Genomic DNA, 24275 nt, shown 5'->3' with positions numbered 1-24275 from the left:
TGTTAGTCCAAGCCTCACTGCCCCCACTGTAACATTTATAGGAAACATAAAAATTCAAAATCTAATCTCCCTCATGTTAATTTGCATGTTTGAAAGTAGGGGAATATTTATATGCAGCTGTAAGAACAGAATATAGAAGTGACTGGAATAAATACTAGCAGTTTCTTGGGTTTAGTTTTCTTTGAAGTAGCCCTGAGAAAGGGGCTGGAGGTGATGCCTGGCTCATTTTCCTGGAAGGAAAATGTAGGAGGGAATAGGGTTCCTTGGTGCACTTTAGGTGGAAGAAGGGATGAATGGGGGAAAAAGCTGGCTCCTGTTCCTCAGGTCCGAGGTTTTAGGCAAAGAGACTGTTAAGAACAGATTAATTTAGCTGATGAAGAGTGTGGCTATAGCTCTGTGATGACCTTTTATTTTCTTTTTTTCTTCTCCAGATGTCAGTGAGCCAGAAGTATCACTTCTTGGATGTATTCCCTAAAATAACGTGCAAGTCTCCCAAAGAAGTGCTAGAAATGGAGACACTTGGGAACCATTCTGGGGATGTGGGAATGGACAAGGAGGAATTTTGCAGTGAGGCCTTCCAGAGACCCTTCCAGTACCTGAAGAGGTTTGACCAGGGCTGTGACCTGGACACGTTCTGGTATGAGGCACTCTCGGTGGAAGGCAGCCCTGCAGAATGTCTGCAGCTCTTCCTCCTGCACTGCGGGGTCATGGATCCCTCCTGGGCAGAGCTCCGCAACTTCACCTGGTTCCTCAACATCCAGCTGAGAGACTGCGAGGCTTCTGTCTTTTGCAACCCTGACTTTGTCCAGGACACTTTGAATGGTTTCAAGAACTTTGTGGTTGGCTTCATGATTTTAATGGCACGGGATTTTGCAACGCCCTCCCTGAGCATTTCTGACCAGAGTTCAGGAAGACAATCCTCCCACCTGGAGAATGTCGCGGAGGAAGATCTGCTTCCTTTCCGGATCAGGAAGAAGTGGGAGTCAGAACCTCATCCCTACCTGTTTTTCAATGAGGATCGCGTGTCCATGACATTCATTGGTTTCCACTTCCAGCAGACCAGGAATAGCATTGATGCCATCAATCCTCTGAACGGGAATGTCATCAAGAAGGACATCATGACTGCCCAGCTGTTCCAGGGCTTGTTAATGCAGAGGGTTCCCTTCAACGTGCCCTTCGATCAGCTGCCCCGAGAGGAGAAGCTCGAGAGGCTCTGCATGGTGCTGGGGCTCCCCTTTGTGTTTGACCCCGACGAGACGTACGAGCTCACCACAGACAACATGCTGAAAATCTTGGCCATTGAGATGCGGTTCCGCTGCGACATCCCGGTGGTCATCATGGGAGAAACAGGCTGTGGGAAAACCAGGCTGGTGAAGTTCCTGTGCCAGTTACGCAGAAAATTGTTAGAGGTGGAGAACATGAAGCTTGTCAAGGTTCATGGAGGTACCACTGCAGAGATGATCTATGCCAGGATCAGAGAAGCGGAAGCCCTGGCTAAATCCAACAAGGAGCAGTACGGGTTGGACACCATCCTCTTTTTTGATGAAGCCAACACGACAGAGGCTGTGAGCAGCATTAAGGAGGTTCTGTGTGACCGCACGGTGCAGGGGAGGCCTTTGGCCTCTGGCTCTGGCCTGCGGATCATTGCAGCCTGCAATCCCTACCGGAAGCACACAGACAGGATGATCCAACGCCTGGAGCTGGCTGGGCTGGGCTACCGGGTCAAAGCCGACGACACCCGGGAGAAGCTGGGGTCCATCCCGCTGAGGCAGCTCGTGTACCGTGTGCACGCGCTGCCGCCCAGCATGATTCCGCTGGTGTGGGACTTCGGGCAGCTCAACAACTGCATGGAGAAGATGTACATCCAGCAGATCGTGCAGCGCGTGGCGGAGCAGCTGCCCATGGCCGGGGACGAGGTGAAGACGGTCACAGAGGTGCTCTTTGCCTCCCAGCAGTACATGAGGCAGAGGGACGACGAGTGCAGCTTCGTCAGCCTGCGGGACGTGGAGCGCTGCATGGAGGTGTTCAAGTGGTTTTACAGGCACAGCCAGCTGCTGCTGAGGGAGCTGGAGAAGTACCTGGCCGAGAGGAACGCTCCCAAGGGCGGCGGTGACAGAAACGGTGTTATCTGGTCCTTGGTGCTGGCAGTCGGGGTCTGTTACCACGCGTCCCTGGAAAGGAAGGAGCCATATAGGACTGCCATCAGCCAGGTCCTCCCAAAGCCTTACGATACCCAGAAAAAGATTTTGGAAGAAATCACCCTGATGCAGGACTTATTCCTGAGTGGGGTGCCACTCCGGGATACCATAGCAAGGAACTTGGCCTTGAAGGAAAATGTCTTCATGATGGTCATCTGTATTGAGCTGAAAATCCCTCTTTTTCTGGTCGGGAAGCCTGGGAGCTCCAAATCCCTGGCAAAAACCATCGTGGCCGATGCTATGCAGGGCCAAGCAGCTCATTCCAATCTGTTCAAGGACCTGAAGCAGATCCATCTTGTGTCTTTTCAGTGCAGCCCCCTCTCCACTCCAGAGGGAATCATAGGCACTTTCAAACACTGTGCTCGATTCCAGGAAGGGAAGAACTTGGAGGAGTATGTATCAGTGGTGGTTTTGGATGAGATTGGACTGGCAGAAGACTCTCCCAAAATGCCCTTGAAGACTTTGCATCCACTTTTGGAGGATGGCTGCATAGATGATGTCCCTCTTCCTCACAAAAAGGTTGGCTTCATTGGGATTTCCAACTGGGCTTTGGACCCTGCAAAGATGAATCGAGGCATCTTTGTGTCTCGTGGGGATCCCAGCAGAGAGGAGCTCATCGAGAGCGCAAAGGGCATTTGCTGCTCGGCACGAGGGGCTCTGCAGAAGGTCGAGCAGTATTTCCATCACTTTGCAGTTGCATATGAAAACATTTGCAAGGCCCAAGACAGGGAGTTCTTTGGTCTGCGTGACTACTACAGCCTCATAAAGATGTTTTTTGCCTTAGCTAAGAGCTCCAAAAGTGAGCCCACGCCTCAGGACATCGCCTCAGTGGTTCTTCGTAACTTTGGTGGCAAAGATGATGTCAATGCCTTGGAAATATTCACTTCCAAGTTGCTAGAAAAAGGAGAGATACGTGCTCATGATATCAGTAGGATAGAGCTGATCAGACAGAACATTTATAGCAGTGCTGAGGATGGGGATTGCAGGTACCTGCTTGTATTGACTGAGAACTATGCTGCACTGCAGATCCTCCAGCAGGCTTTTTTCACTGCTCGACAGCAGCCAGAAATCATCTTTGGCTCCAGTTTTCCTAAGGACCAAGAATACACCCAGATATGCAGGAACATCAACCGAGTGAAGGTCTGCATGGAGACTGGCCAGATGGTTGTGCTCCTCAACTTGCAGAACCTCTACGAGAGCCTCTACGATGCCCTCAACCAGTATTACGTGTACCTGGCTGGGCAGAAGTACGTGGATTTGGGGCTGGGCACGCACCGGGTGAAGTGCCGGGTGCACCCCAAGTTCCGCCTGATCGTCATCGAGGAGAAGGAGGTGGTGTACAAGCACTTCCCCATCCCGCTGATCAACCGGCTGGAGAAGCACTACCTGGACATCAGCACCATGCTGGACAAGGGCCAGAGGGAGGCCGTGCAGGAGCTGGAGCGGTGGGTGCAGGAGTTCACGGCGGTCAACACAGAGGAGCACTTCATCAGCCAGCAGCAGTACCGCCCTGCAGACGTGTTCGTGGGCTACCACGACAACACCTGCGCCTCGCTGGTGCTGCAGGGCACGCAGCGCCTGCGCCCGGCCTGCGCCCCCGCCGAGCTCCTGCCCCGCGTCACCGAGCAGGCACGGCTGGCCCTGCTCAACTGTGCCACCCCCGACGCCGTCATCCGCCTCTGCAACTCCGCGGGGGTGTTCATGGCGCACTCCCTGGCCCGCACCTACTTCAGGCAGCAGCAGCACACGTCCTTCGCCGACTTCCTCGGCGCCCACGTGCGTGCGGCGGCCAGGCCCCAGATCGCCTTCACCGAGGTGAGCATGGGGTGCTGCCAGCCCTCCTGAGCCCGCTCAGCTCCGTGTGCCAGGCCTGCAGCACGGCACCGCCTGCGTGCGCCACGGCACCGGGCGTGCAGAGCTGGCGGCAAATAAACCTTGATTTTGGGGTGCAGCGCAGCTCCACAGCAGGCTGGCAGCCCTGTGAGCACAGGTGCTGCAGAGCTGCCCCTCTCTCCAGGTCACCACCTTCTCACGGCTGCTCACCAGTGCCGATGCTGCCTGCCTGGAGAGGGAGGTGCAGGGCAAGGCCCAGAGGCCCCAGATCCTGTTCCTGCAGCAGTTTGACACGGAGTACTCCTTCCTGAAGGGCATCCGGTGAGTCTGGGCCGGTGTTTTCCTGCTTGGAATGGGCTGTCAGCTGTGGGGAAGGTGCGTGGGCAGAGCATTTGGAGTAGCACATATGGAAAAGGGAGGCTGGGCTGGCTGTGCCCAAATATCTGCTGATAAGGGACAAACCTTATCAGTTCTGTCACATGAGATGAGTTTTTGGTGTTTTTCTTTCTCCTGCTGCAGCAGGCAAAGCTAATGTGGAATGTACCAGTGGCTGGTTCTGTGGTCTTTAATGTTTGATCTTTATACTCAGTGACTTCTGTTAAATCTCTTTTTCACTCTTCAGGGATTTCCTGGATTCTACTCCAGGAAATAAAGTCCTCATTATTCAGACAGACTTCGAAGATGGCTCTCGGGATGCCCAGCTCATTGCCTCAGCCAAGTGAGTGGTTCGGTTCTGCCTGGCTGCTCCTCCCTGTGTTTGTTTATTGGTGCTTTTTGGGGATCTCACACTCAGGAATGTGTCATCCTTTATTCTGTAGCAGATTGAATCTAAATGCACTGATTGTATTTCAAATAATCCATAACCCAAGTCAGAGTAAGTTAAGCTTGGTGAAATGAGCAGATAATCCCCTTTGAAGTGTGAATTCTGGCCGCTGGCTGCAGAATTCCTGAAGAGCTGAGGGTCATGGGATAATTCAAGGCACAGCTGGAGGTGGCAGCTCAGCACCACAGCTAGGAGGAAGGAGTGGGAGTCACCTGTGTCTGTTCTGGGAGAGGACACGTGTCCTCTCTGAGGAAAGACTCATGGCCATGGGCCTGTGTGTGCCTTTGCTCTGCCAACAGCATTTCCTCTTTGCTGCAGGTACACTGTTGTCAATGAGATCAACAAGGTGGACCTGGGGGAAGTCTCTGTCTTTGTTTACTTTATCATGAAGCTCTCCCGGCTGGAAGGAGGAAAATCCTATGTGGGATTCCATGGAGGTGGGTGTGCCCATATGTCCCTTCAGGCAATCATTTCTCTTGCTCATTGTTCCTTTAAATGCTGAGAAGCTGGACTCAGTGTGTCCTGCAGGTTGTCAGAGCTGCTTCCCTGTCCCACAGGACTGCTCAGGGGATCACCTGCAGTCCTGGCTGGGAGCACCTTGCCTTGCCTGCTGACAGATATGTCCCTTCTCCAGTCAGCTGGAGAGCAGCACACAGCCACGAGGGTAACTCTGAGGGTGTGTTGTCCTCCAGAGGCTCTGGAGCAGGTGCTGACATGTCCAGCAAGATTCCTCTGGGTCTGGGGGCTTCTGAGAGCCTCAGAACCTTGGAGCTGTCAGGCAGGGACATGTGCAGTAGCAGGTTCTGAGGGCACTGTGCTTTCCCCTCCTACAGCAAGAGGTGAGAGTTAGTGACCTCTGAACGTAACCCAAGGGGCTGGCAGGTAATTCTGGGGAAGCTCCTCTGGAAGAACAAGCTGCAGGCTGGGAGTGATTCCTTGTGGTTCTCTGCCTGTAGGGCTGTGGCAGTCTGTGCACATCGATGACCTCCGCAGATCCAAGGACATGATCTCTGATTTGACAGCCCTGCAGAACCTCACCATCAGCCAGGTGTTCTCTCAGGATCCAGGTGCAACCAGAGGTGAGCTGTGTGCTGAGGAGAGAGGGAGCTGTGGTCTCAGACTTGGTACTACAGGAACTGATGCCTGGCACAACGTATCTGATGACTTTCCCTGCTCAGCACCTGGTTTTGGAGGGGTCACCACATGACTCCCAACTTGTATTTAATTCACTACTACAACTTTAGATCATTAAGCAAGCTAATTTGGTATTTTTCCCTTTTCTTTTTGACAAAAATGTGGCATTTTCACTGCTCAGCAGCTTGAGCGTTCTGTCTCAGCACAGGAGGCAGCGGATGCTGCATGGCAGAGACTGACAAGGATCTTTCTTTCCCCTCAGCTTTTTCTTAGCCTTTCTCCTGTCACCACACTGCCTGACAGGAGTCAAGGAGAGCTTAAGGCATTAGCTCAGTGTCACATTTTTCCAGCTCCTGCTGCATGAAGCCTGACAGCCTGAGCAGCTGTGGCTGTGTTTGAGAGGTGAATCTCAGCTACTCATGCAGGTGCTAATGGGTCTCTGACAGATGTTCTGCTGCTCTGGGATGCAGTTGCTAAAATAAATTCTGATCTGACTGATGAGGGAGTGCACTGCTGCTTTCTAATAAAAATTCTACACCTTAGCTGCAGCTCTGCCTGCCAGTGGAGAAGCACAGCAGAAGGAGATGGAGGTTGAAACACCAGTGCCAGGAGCAGAGCACCATGAGGTTAGTTCAGAATACATTTGTTTGCCTCTCAGCTGTCACTGTGGCTCTCTGCTCTGTCATCCATGGGTGCAACACACCTTTTGTGTCCCCCTTCACCTGAAACCAATCAGCAATATTTGCATCATGAATATTACTGATCAGACATAAGTTTCTCCTCCCCACTGCCCAGTCAAAATCAGCATCACTAAAGAAAGAAACCATTCTAAGGACTCTGTAATTCCTTAGTCATTTCATTCTTCTGATTTTTAAAAATCAGCGCTAAGGGTTTCTGTTGCCTATCTCTCCCTGGAGGTGGGAGCTGTGGTCCTGAGCCTCACTCCAAGTGGAGCTGGGCTGGCTGAGGACTTGACTGTGCTGCATCCACATTCACACTGCCTCATGTGCCCCTAGCCTCAGCTGGACTTGCCCAGCACCAGGGACATGGAGCATTCCCCACATGGGCAGATTTTCCCTGGTCATGTTGATTATTTCCACTTCTTTCCTCAAACTGCTGAATCTTACCCCTGCAGGAATCTTAACTCGGCACAAATGCTGTGTCACAGGCCAGTTTGAAAGGGCCACGGAAGCTGCATTGTGTTCTTGACAGCAAAAGAGCTGAGAATTGCAGCCTGAGCTGAGGGGAGCTGGGAGCAGGGATGCCAGGCAACAGGCCCTTTGAGGGAGCACTGGAACCCTTTCAAGGGAGTGTACTGGGGACAGGAGGGTCACTCCAGGGGAATGACCTTGTTTTCCTGGGCAGGGGGAGATCCTGGACACCACTGTGCTGCTGAGGACCTGTGTGCAGAGTGCTGTGGGCATGCTGCGGGACCAGAACGAAGACCTGAGTCGGAGCAGGAGGAGGATTCAGATTCTGCTTGGCCTTTTCTCCAAAGAGGATGAGCTGAAAGGTGTGTGCTGCAGGGAGTGTCCCTGGACACCTGGGGACCACCAAAACAGTCAGTCAGGTCACTGGGGATCCAGAGGCCCTTGTTGTGGTGCAGACAAGGGGGCTCTCCCAAGAATGTGTGTCCATGTTCCAGTGTGTGGGTGGGATGTAGGGCTTTTCTGCTGTTCAAGTGGTGGCTCTTTGGCTGTGCTGGCTGTTTTTTTTTCCCTCATTGGCCAGTTTTTGAAACAACTGTCAAATGCTATACTCGGTGGGATATTTGGGTACAAGCTAATGGAAAAGAAAACACAAGTTCCCTGTTGTTTTGTAGCCTCTTTCCTGAAGATAACCAAGACTCGTCTCTCCAGCCTGTTGAAAAAGCAAGAAGAAAATTCCCTTCACCCAGAAAACTGGGTGCTTCGGGAGGCTTCCAACCTGAGTGCTCTGCAGGAGGCAGGTACCTTCAGGTGAGGACAGCAGCATTGCTTTGTCACCTGCAGCCTCCCAGGAAGGGTCTGCAAGTGGCACCTGTGCAGCAGAGACAGCAGCTTTGTATAAGCTGAACATTTACAGTGGCAGTCTCCAGGCTGTGCTGGAAACTCTCTGAAGGCAATTTTAGCCTCTCCTGGGGAAGGGTGAATTAGAGCTGAAGGAGCTGTACTGGGACAGGGATACACAAGTGCTTGAGTGGAGCAGTGGGATTACAGGTGAGCCAGGAGTGCAGGGTTTTTTTGTTGATGGTATTCTTTCCTGTAAAGGCAGCCTTAGGATTCTGTCACATGCAAATGTCAGCAGCTATTCAGGGCAGGCACCTCCTGTTTTGCTGATGGTGTTGCTCACATTCCCTCTGGGTTTCTCCATCTCTCTCTCCCCAAAGGCACACCCTGTGGAAGCGAGTGCAGAAGGTGGTCACTCCCTTCCTGGCTCTCCTGATCGCTGTCATAGACAGGAATGGCAATCTGGAGCTGCTGGCCAGGCCAGGAGCAGAGTGGGTGACAAACCTGTGGATGTTCATCTTCAGTGACTCCAAATTCCTGAGTGTCCCTCCCGGTGTGGGGAAGAACAGGTGAGCCCAGGGGAGCAGCGGGAGGGCTGGGCTGGGCAGGGCTGGCAGCACGGGCAGCAGCCCAGCACTGGCTCTAACCCCTGAGGCAGAGGGATGCTGTTTGTTGGCTGCTCCAGGAGGGCAGGAGGGCACTGCTCACAGTTCAGTCTGTTCTTCTCAGTCCTGCAGTTCCCTCCTCTTCTCTCTCCCATCCCTCCTAGGGCTCAGTTGTTTTCTGCAGCCTCTGCCTCTGTTGTCTGCACTGTGCTTCCCAGACAAAGCCCTGTGCATTAATGACCTTTTTACCCCCAGCCCTCAGCCAGAGATAATCCTGGTGCAGAACAACATGATGGTGTCTGCTGATGCTGGGAATAAGATGCCCTTCAGCTGGAGGATAAAGGAGTACCTGGAAGAGATGTGGTTGGAGGCTCAGTACATCCAAAACACTGAAGGTGAGAGCCTGGCTTCAGCATCTCCATCCACTGCCCTTTGAGCTCTGGTTTGTCACTTCTGTGCTCCTCCTGTCACTGGAGTCACCTTCAGTCCCTCTGTGCTCCTGAGTGCCAGCAGAGTTCTGTGCAGGAAGCTTTTCTTTGTGCTTCTCACCATTCATCTTTCTCACCTATTCTGTGCCCTTGCATTCAAAGTGCTGTGGAGCAGCCAAGAGTTAATGACAAGGTGGGATTCCAGAAATATGACACAGGTGCTGGGCTGACAAGGCCTGGCCTGAGTCCCTCCTCAATGCCCTGGCTGAGGGGAGTTCTGGATGCATCAGTGATTAATGAGGTGTCAGTGTCTCTAGGATAGATGCTGTGTCAAAGCCAGCTTCCTCCTAACATCCAGCTTTGCTCTGCATCCTCATTTTCCAGGCCATGCTGAGAAATTTGTGGAATACTTCCAGAAAACTGCCCTGGGAAAATTCATCTCTGCTCTGACCGAGGGAGAAAGGCAGAAGCTCTTTGAGTGCTACATCACAGACTTTATTGTCCTGACCATCGGTGTGTCCTCCCAGGAGGAGCTGCAGGTAAGAGGCTGCAAACCCTTTGGATGGGGAGAAGAGTGTGATGCCTGTGAATGTGTCCTTCTGAATGAGTCCTGCCTTGGGGAAGATGCCCCTCTGAGACAGCCCAAGAGCAGGGGAACCCCAGAGCAGACCACTGGACACTGAGGTTACTCAGAAAGCACCTGTATAAATTTAGATATTTAAGGCTGTCTTTGTAGGGAAGTGATTCTCATCTTTCAGAGAATTTTGCCAGGATTTCCAGTACAAAATGAATTATAAAAGTATTTTCTCACCTTTGGTTTTCTCTGTGTTCCACCCCTGCAGTGTCTGCGTGTGGCATTCATGTCCTGCGTTGAGGAGTGGATGGAAGAATCCCCCTGGAGAAAGGAGCTGGTGCCCTCCCTGCCCTGGGCTCACCTGGCACACAACCAGTTCAAGAGCCGCTTGCAGAACTTCTCCAGGATCCTGGCTGTGTACCCCCGTGTCACTGGCTACCTCCTGAACCAGCAAGGCTGCAGAGTTCGACGCTCTGAGATGGTAGAGTCACTCCCTCAGCCCTGGAAGGGAGCTCTGTCTGCACTGAATTAGCTGCTGTTCAGTCTCCTTTGGATTTCAGTGGCAGCAGAGGGAGAAGCAGAGGCTCAGGTCCCTCAGAATTGGGAATGATCTGCTGTGTTGTTATTGCTACAAGCAGGTTTTAAAATAGTTTGCCCTGCTTTTGCATTAGTTAATAGGACATGCTAATGAGCCAAGCCACAAACATGAGAATTGCAGAGTTTAAGATAATCAAGTAGGACATTATTCAGTAGAACACGTGCTGTAGCAAACCAGAGTGAAAGCCCCAGGTCCATAAATAATTGTGAAATGCAGCTGTTGTCTCCCCTGGCCCTGTGTGTGTGCAGGTTCTGGACGTGCTGGGTGCCATGGTGTGTGCTGAGGAGCTGGAGAATCAGGTGCAGACAGCCTCCCCTGAGCTCTGGCTGCAGAGAGTGAAGACCCTCCATATGCCCATTGAATTCCTGTGCAAAGAGGAGGGTGCCCAGCGCAAGGGCAGCTGCTGCCATCAGCTGCTGAGGGAGCTCAAGTAGGTACCAAGTTCTGCTCACAGCCCTGCTGCTTTGCCTGGTGGCACTCTGGGGCATTGGGGCAGCCTGAAGCTGTTCTGGTGCTCCTTTTCTCAGGCTTTGCAAACCTTTCCAGGTCCCTGCTGGGCTCAATTACACACCAAGCAGCAAGAACCACTTTTTTTTCCCCTCATCTCCTGTAGATTCTCTCTCTAAATTTGGCAGTATCATCTGGTGCATTCCATCTGGGTTCAGGGGTTATTTAAAACTCTCCTCAGGCTCCTGTTAACCAACAGTGTCTCCCCACTTCATTCTCTGTGCATATGGACTCAAGAGATGGGGAAGTTCACTGCATCTTATGTTTTGGAAGAAAGCCCAGAGTGCTACCCCAGTTTCTCACAGACCTTGTTTAGTTTATTTGAAGTGAAGAAAGTGTAGCTAATTGTGATTGATATTATAAAATTTTTTTGAGATAGAAGTTAGAGGTGTGAGAAGGTGTGTGCAGTGGTGCTGGTCCTGCTGCAGTGCAGCCTCCAGGCCAAGTCCTTGAGCCCCCTGGGTGCTGGAGTCTTCTGTCCTTGACAAAAATCCCTCTGGAAAGCCAAAGTGCAAAGCAAGTGAGAAGTGCAGGAGAGCTGTGGAGGGGAGCACGAGCAGCAGTGAGCCCCTGGCTCCCTGGCTGCCATTCCTGCTGTGGTGGCAGCCTGCTGTCCCCCACAGGGCCTGCTGGAGCCGTGTGTTTGCCATGGCACTCTTCGTGGAACACGTCTTGGTGGGCATCCACGCCATCATGCCAGAATTCGAGGGTTTGGTGAGAAAATACACTTTGCTTCTTGCCAAGGTGAGCAAAGCTGAGATTTCACCTTTTCCCTCTTCTGCTGATCACAGGAATTCTGGTCTCAGGTGTTGCAGCTGAGTCACTGGGCTTTGTCCTTTCCCTCTGCAGTGTTTCCAGCTCGATTCAGACATGAAGTCTCATCCAACCTTTGCTGCGGTGCTGACAGTGCTGTGCCAGTGCAAGAACGAGGTCAGCAGGAGGCTCTACAGGTACTGACACTGGGACAGGCTGCAGGGGCCAGCAGGGTCATTGCCTGTGTTTCCAGCACACTTCTGGCAGTGCTGCATGGAGTGCAGTGAAAGCCAAGGGAAGAGCAATGACCCTGTTTGGTTCTGCACCCTGAGCTGAGCAGTGAGCCAGCTCTTGGTCTAGCTGCAGCTGAATGTCTTGTTCAAGGCTTTTGGGGAGGCAGCATGGGAGCAGCTGTGTTCTTTGCTGTTTCTGGATTCCAGGGATGGTCTGGAGCCGTGTCCCATCTGCCTGGGAGAGCCGAAGGACCCCATCTGCCTGCCCTGCAACCACGTGTTCTGCCACAAGTGCATCAGCATGTGGCTGGTGCCAACACAGATGTACTGTCCCTACTGCAGGGTTGTGGTGGAGGATCAGGAGTTAACTGTCTCTGAGGAGCTCAGGTACTCCAGCCACCCTCTCCAAGGTGGGAGTGTTGGGTGGGGAGGCTTTGTGAGGAAATTCTCTACTCTGAGGTGGTCAACACAAGCAGAGTGGAGGGTGAACTCTGCTTCATCCCTCTGGAACTGAACAGGTCCTATCTGTTCTGTTTTAAAAAAGGGGAAAGCTGCCTTGGCCTCTGTAAAAACATGCAAATTACAGAATTGTTTGGTTTGGAAGGGACCTTAAGAATTATCTCATTGGGAAGGCTGAAGAGTATCTCCCTTTAGTGACTTTTGCCTGTGCTTGATTCCTGCATGGTTTAAGGGGTTCTGTGGTTTCCCCCTCCCAGAGCTGCCATAGCAAAGAAGGCCCTGTTCCGGCAGAGGTGCAATAATTTCTTCATTGACATAGTCACCACTATGTGCTTCAAGGACAACGAGCCCCCTGAGCCAGAGGTGATCCAGAGCCTCCTGGATCTGCTGTTTGTTCACAGAAGCTTAGGGAAAGACTCGGGTGAGCTCCCTTCACCCTCACACTGTCTTATAGAGCTGTATCTGTCACCACCTTCTCTCATCTGCCAAACCTGTCCTTCCCTTGTCTGCACAGATCACCCTGCTGTCTACACAAAATTCCTGTCCCCATTTAATGATGAGGTGGATGAAACTCCCATCATCCGCTCTGTGATGCTGAAGCTGCTCCTGAAGTACAGGTGAGCACAATCAGCTGAGGGAGGTTAGGTCAGGCCAGGTTCAGCTCTGTTCCTCATCAAACCCATCCCATTGTTCTCCTCACCTCCCTGAGTTTCACTGAATCTCACATTTGCCACAAAATCTTACAATCTTTGCATTAGTCATGCATTAGCCACTTGGCTGGCTTTCATGGGGCTTGTGGTGCAGTGTGAGCAGCCTGTGCAAGGTTTACCTGGCTGTCCCTCACTAACCCTGTGCTGAGGGCAAATGCCTGCCTGCTGCAAGGTGGCTGAGTAGTTGCTCTGATCTAGGTCAGCAAAGCAAAACTCCTCGTTCACAGATATTTAATCAGGACTCATCCTGTGTCTGCTCCACAGACCTCCCCATCCCCACAGCCCTCCCAGCATCCCTTTACAGCAGGGTACAAAAGCCCCTTCTCAGGTGTGACCACCTCCTGAACCACATGCCTTTTGCCCTGGAAGTGCTCATTGAGCACTGCTGATGGTTAAAGCCTGGCTCATTGCCAAATGTCACCTACAAAAAATGGCACAAGGGCTTCTCCATCTTGCAGCTGGATCCAGAGCGACCCCACCTGTGCCACAGCCAGCTCTGGGAGCTGTGCTGTGTTTTAGAGCAGGGGCAGTCCTGTCAGCGTGGCAGCTGTGTCAGGGGTGTCTCTCTCTTCCGTAGCTTCAATGAGGTGAAAGATGATGTGCAGCGTTACCTGTCCCAGGTGGAACACAACGAGCTCCTAGAGAAAAATGACAAAAAAGAGCTCTACTTGCTTTTTGTCAACTGCTTGGAGGTAAGAGCTGGGCCATGAAACTCTTGTAGCCAAGAACAGAAATTCTTCTGCAGTTCTAGGTCTGTTTCTTGTGTATGTAACTATTTTTCCAGTTAGAAAGCCCAAAAGGAGTTGATATCAAATTCCCCAGCTGGGTAATAATTAGCATTGACTCCGTGATTCTGGAAGGCTGTTCAATCACTTTATTATGCTATACTTATGAAGAAACCCATTGCTTTTATACACAGTTATGATACGGGTGGACCTAATTGGTCCTTTAATTAAAACATCATCACCATTGGCTAATTAAGAAACCACCCTTTGGTAAACAGATCTCCCTAAAACATTCCACATGTTCACAACAACAGGTGCAGCAAGTGAAGATAAGAATTGTTTCTCATTCTTTTCTCTGACCTTCTCACAGCCTTCCCCAGCACCATGCCTGGGAAAGTTGTGCCTCTCTCTGTGGCCAGAGAGCTGCTGCCACACACCTGGTCAGAACTTGCACTCAGGAATGAGCCTTGCTTTTCAAGGAAAGGCTTGTGTGTCTTTGCAGTGTTACATAAATTCTTTCCCTTGGACAAGTGTCTGGATGTTAAACCTCAAACTCCAGCACAGGATTGCAGTAAACAGGGCTTTTCTCATGGCAGCAGCCCACTGCTGAACTGCCTTCTTGTGGCCACAGAGCCTTAAGTTACTGTCCAGAACTTAAATTATTATGCCTTTTGGATTGCTCCCTTTCCTCCTCTTGCATAACTTTCAGGACTTAAGACAACTTGAAACAAATGTGACAGCAGGGAAAAGGTTTTATTACTTATAGGGTTTTTTTAGGTGACTTTGTAGTTAAAATCACCATTTGTGTCCTTGCTAAGGGACAGACAGGTAGAGCTGGGCATCCTGGAACATGACATGTGTGTCACTCACAGCTTGCTCATGGCTCTTGCTCAGCTCCAAGTTTGGGGAGTGTGGGACAGCTGGGGCACATCCTAAAAATGGTGTTTGGCAGAGGTTTAGGGTGAGGGAGCAGTGGCAGTGGGCTGGAGGCTCAGGGATGGTTTGGAGGCTCAGGGATGGCAGCACAAGGTGGCTGAGTGAGGTGTCTCTGCCACTCACCAATGTTCTGGCCTCTCTCTAGGATTCCATGTGTGAAAAGTCAGAGGACAGCCTGGAATATGGGCATGGAAACAGCCTGCCTGAGGACAGAGCCTTTCCAGAGAACTACCTCCCAGCCAGCAGCAGAGAGGCTCCCCAGGAAGCCTCTGTGGAATACCTGCAGGCCGTAGCCGAGGTGCGCCTGTGCCTGAGCAGGGCTGCAGAGCTCATCTTCCACTTGCAGCAGCACACACGTGAGTCTGACTGTTCTGCTGGCAGCTGGAAATACTGGATGCAGGGCAGCTGGGCTGGACACTGCCAGTGCCCTGCGCTCTGCTGGGACCTGTTTTGGTGCATGGCCAAGGAGAGCAGCAACTCCCTTTTTCCTTGGGGTGTCAGTCAGTGTCTGTCCCCTGTACCAGGTGTTACAAGTGCTCTGTAACTGATAGCAAGGCTGTGCTGGTGACCCCAGTGTAGTTTCATGGCAGTTAGCACCTGTGGAAGGAGATTTATTTTATTCTCCTGATGCTAACAGTGAGATTTATTTAGAGCCCACTAAATTGAACTTTAAAGCATAAATGCTGTTTGAGACCCAGGACTGTTGTAAGGGTTATTGTTTTATATGAATGACAGCTCTGCACAGCTAGAAAGGATTAAGAGTTTATATTGACGAGTTTATATCTTCCCTGTCAGAGAAATGAATCATTGTCTGAAATCTGGCTGAGGAGATGCTCCAGACAACACCCGAGGAAGGGAGGGCTCTGAAGTTCTTCTGTGTAATAACACAGTACTAATAAAGGGACTTGGTGCTACAGCTGGGGCAAAAGTTTTACAAGGTGGGATGTGCTTTTGCCTCTTTGTTTTAACCTCTTTTTTGCCCGGCAGAGCCAGAGCAGATGAAGGAGAAGCAGCATTACCTGAAGAACGTGGAGAAGTTCTGCAGCCTCACCAGGAACGACTGGCACCGTGTGTACCTGGTCAGGAGGATTGCCAGCCAGTACGGGATGGAGTTTGCTCAGAACTTGGTCACAGAGCCACAGTTCAGCTGGGTGTTCCCAGCAGAAATTCTGGAACAGGTAGACAAGAGGCATCTCCTGGTGATGGTTCTGGTCCCCTCTTTGCCTTCAGTTTGTGCTGCTTTGAGGTGTTCCTAGTGCTGTGTGGCTCTTGGGGAACAGGCCAGAGTGGCAGTGGTTGGGAAGTGTCTTGTCCTGGCTCTCTGGTGAATGGAGTCTCTCCTGGCAGTACCATGTCTGCTGCTGCTGCTCTGGGGAGCCTGATATGCCCCAGTGCTCGGGAGGAAGAGGAGATTCTGCCTCCTCCAGCTGGCTGGTTGTCCCCAGTGCTGTGCATGGCTGTTCCCTTGGCAGGTCCAGCACAGCCAGTCCAACCACATTGACCGGTACCTGGTGTGTGGGGAGCGGTACCGGGCCCTGCGCGACGCCGTGGGACAAGCAATGATGGAGGGCACGGCCCAGGGGCTGCTGGAGGCCCAGCAGGTACAGCCCAGTCCTCCCCCCAGACCCCTGCTGGGTTTGCATGGCCCCAGATCTGCTGTGTCCCTGTGGGCAGTGGCTGTTCCCAGCACCTGGGAGCCTTTGCTGGGAGGTCACTGGGGCTTGTGCTCAAGCACGTTTTCTTTACTTTCCCACCTGCACATCCCATCACTGTAGCTGGGGCAACTCAGGCCTGTCCCCTGCCACATCCTTGGTTCTTCCCTAGGCCTCCAGCAGCCCCCCAGCTCTGGAATCTGCTCACCTGCTCCTGGCCATCTTCCGAGAGGTCACTGCCCTGTATGGGGATCCAAGCCTTCGTCCCAAGCAGCAGGTAGGACACTCCCCTTTGGCAGCTTGTGACAAACCTGCTCTGTGGGTAAGGGTGAAGGGCATCTATATCAGTGCTGGAGGAGCTTTTGCCCCAGCCAGGGTGATGGCCAAGGTGACAGACTGGGGAGGTTTTCAGAGCAGGTAACCCAGTGTGGGAAGCGCTGCCAGTGCTCTTCACTTGGGTGGGTGCAGTATCCTGATGGCTTTAGCTCTTTCCAATCTGTGCTTTCAGCAAACAGAGGTGATGACTAAGTTCATCCAGAGCTGCCAAGTGTTGAATTCTCCTGAGCTGCGGGACCTTGCAGTTGCCCTGGTGAGGAACGCCCTGCCCGGGCTGGCCGTGGAGCCACGGGGCCGCAGCCAGCAGGGAGCCCTGGTGGAGATGGCTGTGCACGTGGCTGCTGTGCTGCTCTGTGGGCACAGCCCTGTCCTGCAGCCCCTCAGGAACCTGGCCTTCCAGCCAGACACCATGCAGGTAAGGGCACAGAGCTCAGGTGCACTTCAGCACCTCCCTGGTTCTTGCCGGTGTCTGCTGGATCCCCTTTCTCAGCAGCAGTTCTCTGAGTCACTGGCTGAGCTGTGAAACACTGGCAGGGATTATTTCAGTGCTGTTGGGGTTGATTAGCACAACACCAAGATCTGGCCTGCTATCTTTTCAAGGCACCTCTCCATCCTGAGCAGTATGAAGCAAATACCTTTGCTGATATTTGGACGAGCAAGGCTGAGAGCAGCTGGCAGCTCTCACTGTACTGACCTGCCTGCTCAGAGAGCTCTGGCTGCTCAGCAGGGGGAGGGAGCTGCTGCTCTGCTACTCCTGGCTACCAAGCTGTAAGGGAACATGCTGGTATGCACCAGGGTGCATAAGCAATGCACTGCAGGATGTCTGGAGAGTGCACATGCACGTATTAACAATATTGACAGTTCTAAGAATGAGTTTTCAAAGGTGAATTTGAAAATCTGCATCTGCGTCACCTGCCTGATCTCTGCTCTCAGATGTCACTTGTTCAGCAGTGTGAGCAGAGAACCAGTGAGTGACTGCTACAGGACAGAGCTGATTCACAGATCCTTTTGTGACTGTTCTCCCCTTTCCCTCCTCAGCACTCGTTTCTGCCCACGATGCCTGAAGACATCATGGCTCAGGCGAGGACCTGGAAGGAAATGCATGGTCTGCAGTGGTATGGTGAGTGCTGCTGGCTGGCTGGGGAAGGAATTCCTTGGGTATGGAGAATTAAACTGTTCCAAAAGTTAGAACAAACACACTCCTCAGCACAAGTTATCCGTGGTAAATCCTGATCTGTAGACAGTTTGTGTGGGTGATGCACCAAAGGACATCCAGTGCTGTTTAGTCTTCAGTCTGCAGCTGTTCACAGAGCATGAGGAGGCACAAAGATAACACAAACAGGGTGTGAAAGGAGAACTCTTCCACCTTCCTGGCCAGCTTTGTCTCTGCTTCCCCCAGCTGGACCTTTCTGCAGCAGGGAATGGGGGGTGAGAGCATTCCTGCCCTCAGCAGCAGAATCTGTCAGGCTTTGATTCCTTGTTTCTCAAGGCGAAGCAGCACTGAAAAATTTCTTGGCTTCCTGCGTGGGCCTGTCAGTGCTTAGGGCTTTGGGATAGTCAGGACTTTTGATTAGATTGTCAGCATATTTCTTGCTTCAGGGTGATGGTACCAATGGAAGGGAATAACAGGGGCTGTATAAATCTGTCTTAGAAGTATCCTATTTGTTTTTCTCTTCCCAGCATGTCCCAATGGTCACTTCTGCACTGTGGGAGAGGTAAGAATTTGGGACTGGTGGGTATTTAAGCAGACAAAGTTTTCAACAATAAACTGTTTTATTTAGTGATTTGAATCTTCTGATGCACAGAGTTACACTTCTAAACTCGATATTATTGATCATTTTAGCATTGTCATGTAAAATTTAGAATCCCCCTAGCATTTATACCATAGATTGGGGAACATTGGGCAGAGGCCCAGTTTGTAGCAGGGTTTGAATTAGAGGTTGGATTTTTGTTTCATTCCCTTTCTCTGCTGGAGAAGCTGTTGCTCAGGAATTCAGTATTCTCCTGTTGCTTTTCCCAGTGTGGGCTCCCCATGGAAACGAGCCGCTGTCCTGACTGCCACGTCCTCATTGGAGGCACCAACCACAAACCCGTGCAGGGCTTCCAGCAGTCCAGGTGGGCTTTGCTTCAGTGCCTTTGCAGTGCTAAATGATGGAGGACTTGCCTGTGGTGCCCTCAAAGGCCAGAGGTACCAACCACTTCATGCTGCTCTCTGGAATGTTTAAAGAGGGGATGTCCAAGCAGGAGTAATCAGGCAGCAAAACCAAAGAAATTTGGTTTTGTATGCACAAAACTGACTGGAAGCCTTCACTCCCCTGTGGCACTTTGAATTGGCAGCTTTTATGGCGTTCAAAGACATTATGGGTCAAAAAGGCATTGCTGGGTATCAGAGATGCCTTGTATGGTTTTTGTCTAGGTAAAAAAAAAACCCATATATGCACTTTCCTACAGGATTTATGAAGACAGAACGCAGACTGGCCACATCCTTGGAGATGTTGAGCACAGGAGGACACTGGGAATGTCTGACCGGGGTGTGTCCCCCGTGGTCTTTGTGCTGCTCCGTTTGCTCACTCACCTGTCCATGCTGCTGGGAGCCTCCAGAGACCCTCAGGTATTTCCCAAAAATGCTTCCAAGGGTCACACAAAGTGTAGGGAAACCTTTGTATGCTGCTGATCCTTTTCATCATATTGCCAAGTGACCAAGGCAGTCTGTCAGGATGACCCAAATTCCCTCCCTCCTTGCCCAGGAGGGATTTTGGTTAATTCCTGCACTTCCATGCAGGCACATCCACCCTCCCTGCCTTGATGGGCGCATGTAGCAGGAATCTTACAGGTGGGGGTGCCTGGCAGGACTGAGCTCTGTATGCTTTGTGCTTCCCTGGATGTTTTTGGTTGTGCTCAACTCTTGCCTTTGTTGTCTTTAGTCCCTGGGAAGCATGATCAAGCCAACAGTGAAGAACGTGGTGAGCTTCCTGCAGCAGCACGTTCAGGAAGACTTGGCACAGCTGACCAGGATTTTGGGGAAGAGTGTGGATGACACTATCAACATCCTGCACTTGGTGCTCAGCAGCCTCCTGCAGGCCCCCCAGCAGCAGCCAGGCCAGTGTAAGAAAAGCCACCTGTCCTATCACACCTGGGGCTGTGTTTGAAGGGCTGTGGCCATGCAGCCACCTTGCTGACAAACCCCTTCACCCCTAAACATCAGCAGCTGAGCTGAAGAGGAAACTAGAGAGTTTGAAGCTTGTTTCTTACTGTAGGGAGGGAAGAATCTTTGGCTGTTTGCTTCTTTCAGTCGAGTATGTGGCATTTACAAGGTTTGGTGCAGTCAATAACTCTGAAAATGAATTATTGACAAAACAACGTCATGACAGATGGGCAGAGCTTGCAGCTCCTGAGCAGGGCTGCTCTCCCAGCACACAGCTCGTGCTGTGTGCAATCCCTGTTCTGTGCTGCCTCTCAGTGACTCCCAAAAGCTCTTTGGGATAAGAGGGATGGCACAGTGGGGTTCTTGGTGGGGTCTGAAGTCACTGTGGCACAGAGGCATTTATGTGTAAATAGCCCACATTTGGAGTGTGGGACAGCACCAGTCCCAAGTCTTCCAAGCTTCAGTCTGTCATTGGACATGGTCTGACCTAGGACAACCTGTTCAATATTTCTGGGGTTATGAAGGAGTTGTATAAATGTCCCCATCATTCACATGAAGCTCCTGGAGACCTGGATCACTCTGTGGTGTTTGGGAGTCACTCTCCAGCTGGACCAAGATACTCAGTTAACTTGTGGCACCTGTGAATCTGTGCTTTCTTTTCACTGAAATATTGCAGATGTATGAGGTGAAATATTCCTGTTGCAGGGCTGGTGCACTTTGATGATTTTCTCTCCACCAAGAAGATGAGAAACAAATGGGAAGAAATTGTTGCAAACACAATCATTGTTCCTGAATTGGAGGTGAGAAATCTGCTGTACAGAGTCAGTAACTGAGCAGTTCAAAATCCACTGGAAATCTGTAATATCTCTGCTACACTTTTCACCTGGCTATTCCTAAAGCCAGCCCATCCATGGCACAGCTGCGGGTTAAGGATTAGCCACCTATATTTTACTTGGGGAAATGGGAGCCTGAGACTGGAGTTGTTCTGGGATGAATTTGTATAGGTGGAAAATCAGAAATGGCTTAGCTCAGCTGAGGGTATTTCACAATATCCAATAACGTATTATATTTTTAATGCAGGATTTGGATAAAAAGCTTCTGAAGTTAAACCAACAGATACAAGAGGATGAGAGAATCTCCTCCAACCCCATAGTGAAAATAGTGTATGGGGACCCAGCTGCATTCCTGTCCCAGCTGCCAGGGGACAGCCACATCCACCACTCCAAGATGTGGAGCTGTCGCAGGAGGATTTCCGTGGAGAACCTGGGCCACGTTGTGCAGCAGAAGAATGCCAAAGACACCGTCCCTGTCCTCTGGAAGTTCCTGCAGAAGGTAGGGGTGGAACAAGGGTGAGAGCTTGGGATTGCCCAGGACTAAACCACGTTTGGATTATCTCAGTACTTGCTATGATTTAGAGAATGAACATGGAAGATATTATTGTCTTTTAAACATGTAAGAAGTAATTCCATGGAAGTATTCCCAACTGGTTTGCCCAAGCACAGCCTTACCCACAGGTTCCCATTCCTCTTCCAGGAAAGTGAGCTGAGGCTGGTGAAATTCCTACCAGAGATTCTGGCTCTGCAGAGAGATTTGGTGAGGCAGTTCCAGAACACAGCAGAGATCAAACATTGCTCCATCAGGGAATTCCTCAGGGAACCCCACTCAGGTGAGGAGACTGTGCCAAAATTGTAATTAATGAAAAAGAAAGTGCTGGATTGTCCACTTGAAAGTGAAGGGGAAACTCACCTTTTCCTTTTAACTGTCACCCAAATGAACTGGAGACTTGGATAGGTTGGAAAAGTTACCAGATGGCTTTAAAGGGAATTAAGTACAGGAGATTCTTTATGGGGAGTGGGAGCTCAGTGCACTGCAGCAGTGGCTCTGTTGGCATTTTAAGCTCAGCCCTAGAGCAGGGTTTGCTTAAAGTGTGGAATGAATGTCCTTCCCTTCCTTTCATGAAGTTTGTGGCAACTACTTCAATTGTATTTGAGCACAATTACTGATGCTTTTAAGTACTTATGAAAAGTACATAAAGATCATGCAGGAGCAGGCAATAATGGAAAAATAACAAACTGAGCAAATTACTCCATTTGATACCTTTAGAAAGGAGTTTGGTGTCTGTTTAGTCTCTAGAGCAGTTGCCTAGAGTTCAGTGGTGCACTCTGAAGATCCTAATATTGGAGAGTTTCACTAGGAAAAGGTGTTTCATGGATTTATCTTTTTGTTGTTTCTCAGATGTGATGAGGGACCTGTTAGAGAGGAGAGTGAATGTGTTTCTGTCTGTCTGGAACAAGCTGAGGAGCTCCCTGGACACCAATGGTGAGCAGCTTCTTTCCCAGCCCTGTTCCTCCACTGCTCTTCATTCTGATTTCAGTTCCCATCACTGAAGCTGAGGCATATCCTCAAAACTGGGCTTGGCTATTGAATTTAAAGAATCTAGGTACAAGGGGAAGGATTTGTTTCTCTGTTGTAGTAGTCTCATCTGAACTTGTTCCCTTCTGTGCTTGTCCCTAATGCTGAGCGCGCGGCTTTTCTCAGGCTTGGTACTTCCCTGGCTCAGCCTGGGCTGCTCTGGGCCTCCTCAAACACTGCTGTCTGTATTTCAGGGGAAATCAAGCTGCCTAAAGGCTACTGTGATGCCGAGCTGAGCCTGGAGAGCAGGCTGGAGGTGCTGCTGCCGCGGCGGCAGGGGCTGGGGCTGTGCTCCACGGCGCTGGCCAGTTACCTCATCGGGCTGCACAACGACTTGGTGCACTCCGTCAACAGGCACACCAAGGAGGATGACAGGTGTGCTGCTGCTCTGCTCCTGGGGCTCTGCTGCATTCCCTGCTCCCTCTCAGGCAGCTTTCCCTGCTCCACAGAGGCCTCTCCCTCTAAACACAAGCCCTTTGCTCCCTGCAGGTACCTGGTCAGCCCCTCGGAAGTGGCCGACCTGCACCTGATCAGTTACGAGGTGGAGAGGGACCTGATCCCTCTGATCCTGTCCAACTGTCAGTACAGCATGGAGAAGGGAGGGGAGACCTTGCAGGACTTTGATCTGGAGAGGATCCAGCAGCAAGTGATCAGCAAGTTCCTGCAGGGGAAGCCACTCATCACGCTGACGGTAGGATGGGCAGGGGCTGTGCAGCCAGGAGGGCACTGGGAGCAGCATTCCAGAGCTTCACATCCATGGGTTTCTCTCCTGACAGGGAATCCCCACCCTGGTGCACAGACATGACCGGAACTACGAGCAGCTGTTCAATGATGTCAAGAACAAGCTGGACCAGGTGGGTTTCTGCACTGCAGGAAGCAGGGCAAGCATGAAATCCCTGCTTTTCCAAGGGTTTTCTGTGCCTTGCCTTGTCTATCCAAAGGCTTGCCTGCTGATTTCTCAGCATGCCTTGGGTGCATGCAATCTGGCCTTGTGCTGTCAGTCAGGATTTACAAAGAAAAGGGAGATTGTTCAGCATTTCAGTTTCCTAAATCTGGGGCTCTGTTGTCTTCCTTGATTAGAGCAATTTGAACAGAAAAAGGAATGGTTCTTAAAACAATATTAACTGTGACTTCGTGGTTTTCAGAGTGCTCTGCCCAGTTCTGTGATGAACATGATCAGTGGGGAGCTGCAGTCTTACAGTGATGTGTGTGATGCTCTGTCCCTCACTGAGATCACCCTGGGCTTCCTGGCCATGGCTGGTGAGGACGCTGACATGCTGCTGACTGAGTACATTGAGCAAGTCCTGCAGATGGGAGATCAGACAAACCCTCACGTGCTGCAGGTGAGTCCTGAGAGCAAAGCTCAGCCCTCTCACTTTCCCACTGCTTGTTGTGGTATCAAAAACTGGGTTATTGAGGGCAGCTGGAAAAGGGTGAGAGGGCAGGTGGGCTCCACTCAGGCCAAGGGACTGGATGAGCTCTGTGCTGAGCTCTCTCTGGGCAGGGCAGGCTGGGACAGGCTCCAAGGACATCCCTCACATCCACAGATGTTCTTCTCTTCCAGGCCCTCAGACGGTGCCAGCTCAGGCACAGCATGGCCCTGTGGCAGCTCCTGTGTGCCCACAAGTCGGAGCAGCTGCTGCGCCTTGGCAGGGTATGGCACCCCCAGCACCTCTGTGTGACCTCCTCTGCTCTGCTCTTCCTGCAGCTGCTCAAATCTGTGTTTGGGTTTTTTCTCCCCTCGCTGCATTTTTAGGATCCTTTTGCAGATGTCAGTCCAGACTACAAAGAAGAGCTCACCCCAGAGCTTGCCAAGCTCCTGCACACCTTCCTGGTCCACTCCAGGCTGGAAACCTTCCTGCAGGAGCTCCATGAAATGATCATCCTGAAGCTGAGACATGTCCAAGCTGTGGAGGAATTCAAATCCACGTGGAGGTAGGAGTTGCACACACCCAAAGCCATAACAGTTAACTGAAGCTTTTCTGCCTCTGAGCCTGCACACAATGGGAACAGTCCCTTGGCACATGCATGTCCTGGGGGCACGGCCCAGGCAGCAGCATTAGGAATATCCACACCCATTTCTGGCAGGCGTCACTTCCATCTCACACAGGCTCTCTTGGGGACACTGCTGGAACGCTCCAGGAGCTGCTATCCAGGGCACAAACACCAGCACTTCTGCAGACAGTTGGATAAAATAGTAACAGAATCACAAACTCATTAAGGTTG

At 51.4% G+C, this 24275-nt stretch overlaps 1 protein-coding gene across 3 annotated transcripts in view; it reads left to right on the top strand.

Moving 5' to 3' along the window:
* Positions 1 to 24275, top strand: part of RNF213 (ring finger protein 213) — a 46204-nt gene that overhangs the window by 21112 nt on the left and 817 nt on the right. For all 3 annotated transcript variants that reach the window (XM_072937093.1, XM_072937094.1, XM_030287361.4), the window contains exons 27-65: positions 432 to 4013; positions 4216 to 4352; positions 4654 to 4749; positions 5173 to 5291; positions 5811 to 5933; positions 6532 to 6614; positions 7354 to 7501; positions 7811 to 7946; positions 8357 to 8545; positions 8837 to 8976; positions 9394 to 9548; positions 9852 to 10064; positions 10430 to 10611; positions 11312 to 11432; positions 11538 to 11638; positions 11882 to 12061; positions 12391 to 12554; positions 12648 to 12750; positions 13421 to 13535; positions 14650 to 14860; positions 15492 to 15682; positions 15977 to 16105; positions 16329 to 16433; positions 16665 to 16907; positions 17531 to 17612; positions 18173 to 18207; positions 18513 to 18607; positions 18944 to 19103; positions 19417 to 19597; positions 20343 to 20437; positions 20718 to 20969; positions 21171 to 21303; positions 21873 to 21956; positions 22244 to 22424; positions 22539 to 22740; positions 22826 to 22903; positions 23195 to 23392; positions 23614 to 23703; positions 23806 to 23984. In XM_072937093.1, the coding sequence (XP_072793194.1) occupies positions 432 to 4013; positions 4216 to 4352; positions 4654 to 4749; positions 5173 to 5291; positions 5811 to 5933; positions 6532 to 6614; positions 7354 to 7501; positions 7811 to 7946; positions 8357 to 8545; positions 8837 to 8976; positions 9394 to 9548; positions 9852 to 10064; positions 10430 to 10611; positions 11312 to 11432; positions 11538 to 11638; positions 11882 to 12061; positions 12391 to 12554; positions 12648 to 12750; positions 13421 to 13535; positions 14650 to 14860; positions 15492 to 15682; positions 15977 to 16105; positions 16329 to 16433; positions 16665 to 16907; positions 17531 to 17612; positions 18173 to 18207; positions 18513 to 18607; positions 18944 to 19103; positions 19417 to 19597; positions 20343 to 20437; positions 20718 to 20969; positions 21171 to 21303; positions 21873 to 21956; positions 22244 to 22424; positions 22539 to 22740; positions 22826 to 22903; positions 23195 to 23392; positions 23614 to 23703; positions 23806 to 23984 (9011 nt within the window). The remainder of the gene's footprint in view (positions 1 to 431; positions 4014 to 4215; positions 4353 to 4653; positions 4750 to 5172; positions 5292 to 5810; positions 5934 to 6531; positions 6615 to 7353; positions 7502 to 7810; positions 7947 to 8356; positions 8546 to 8836; positions 8977 to 9393; positions 9549 to 9851; positions 10065 to 10429; positions 10612 to 11311; positions 11433 to 11537; positions 11639 to 11881; positions 12062 to 12390; positions 12555 to 12647; positions 12751 to 13420; positions 13536 to 14649; positions 14861 to 15491; positions 15683 to 15976; positions 16106 to 16328; positions 16434 to 16664; positions 16908 to 17530; positions 17613 to 18172; positions 18208 to 18512; positions 18608 to 18943; positions 19104 to 19416; positions 19598 to 20342; positions 20438 to 20717; positions 20970 to 21170; positions 21304 to 21872; positions 21957 to 22243; positions 22425 to 22538; positions 22741 to 22825; positions 22904 to 23194; positions 23393 to 23613; positions 23704 to 23805; positions 23985 to 24275) is intronic.

Source organism: Taeniopygia guttata, chromosome 18, assembly GCF_048771995.1.
Source record: "Taeniopygia guttata chromosome 18, bTaeGut7.mat, whole genome shotgun sequence".
NCBI lineage: Eukaryota > Metazoa > Chordata > Aves > Passeriformes > Estrildidae > Taeniopygia > Taeniopygia guttata.
The sequence above is the reverse complement of the archived record's forward strand: the minus strand, read 5'-3'. Positions and strand labels throughout refer to the sequence as shown.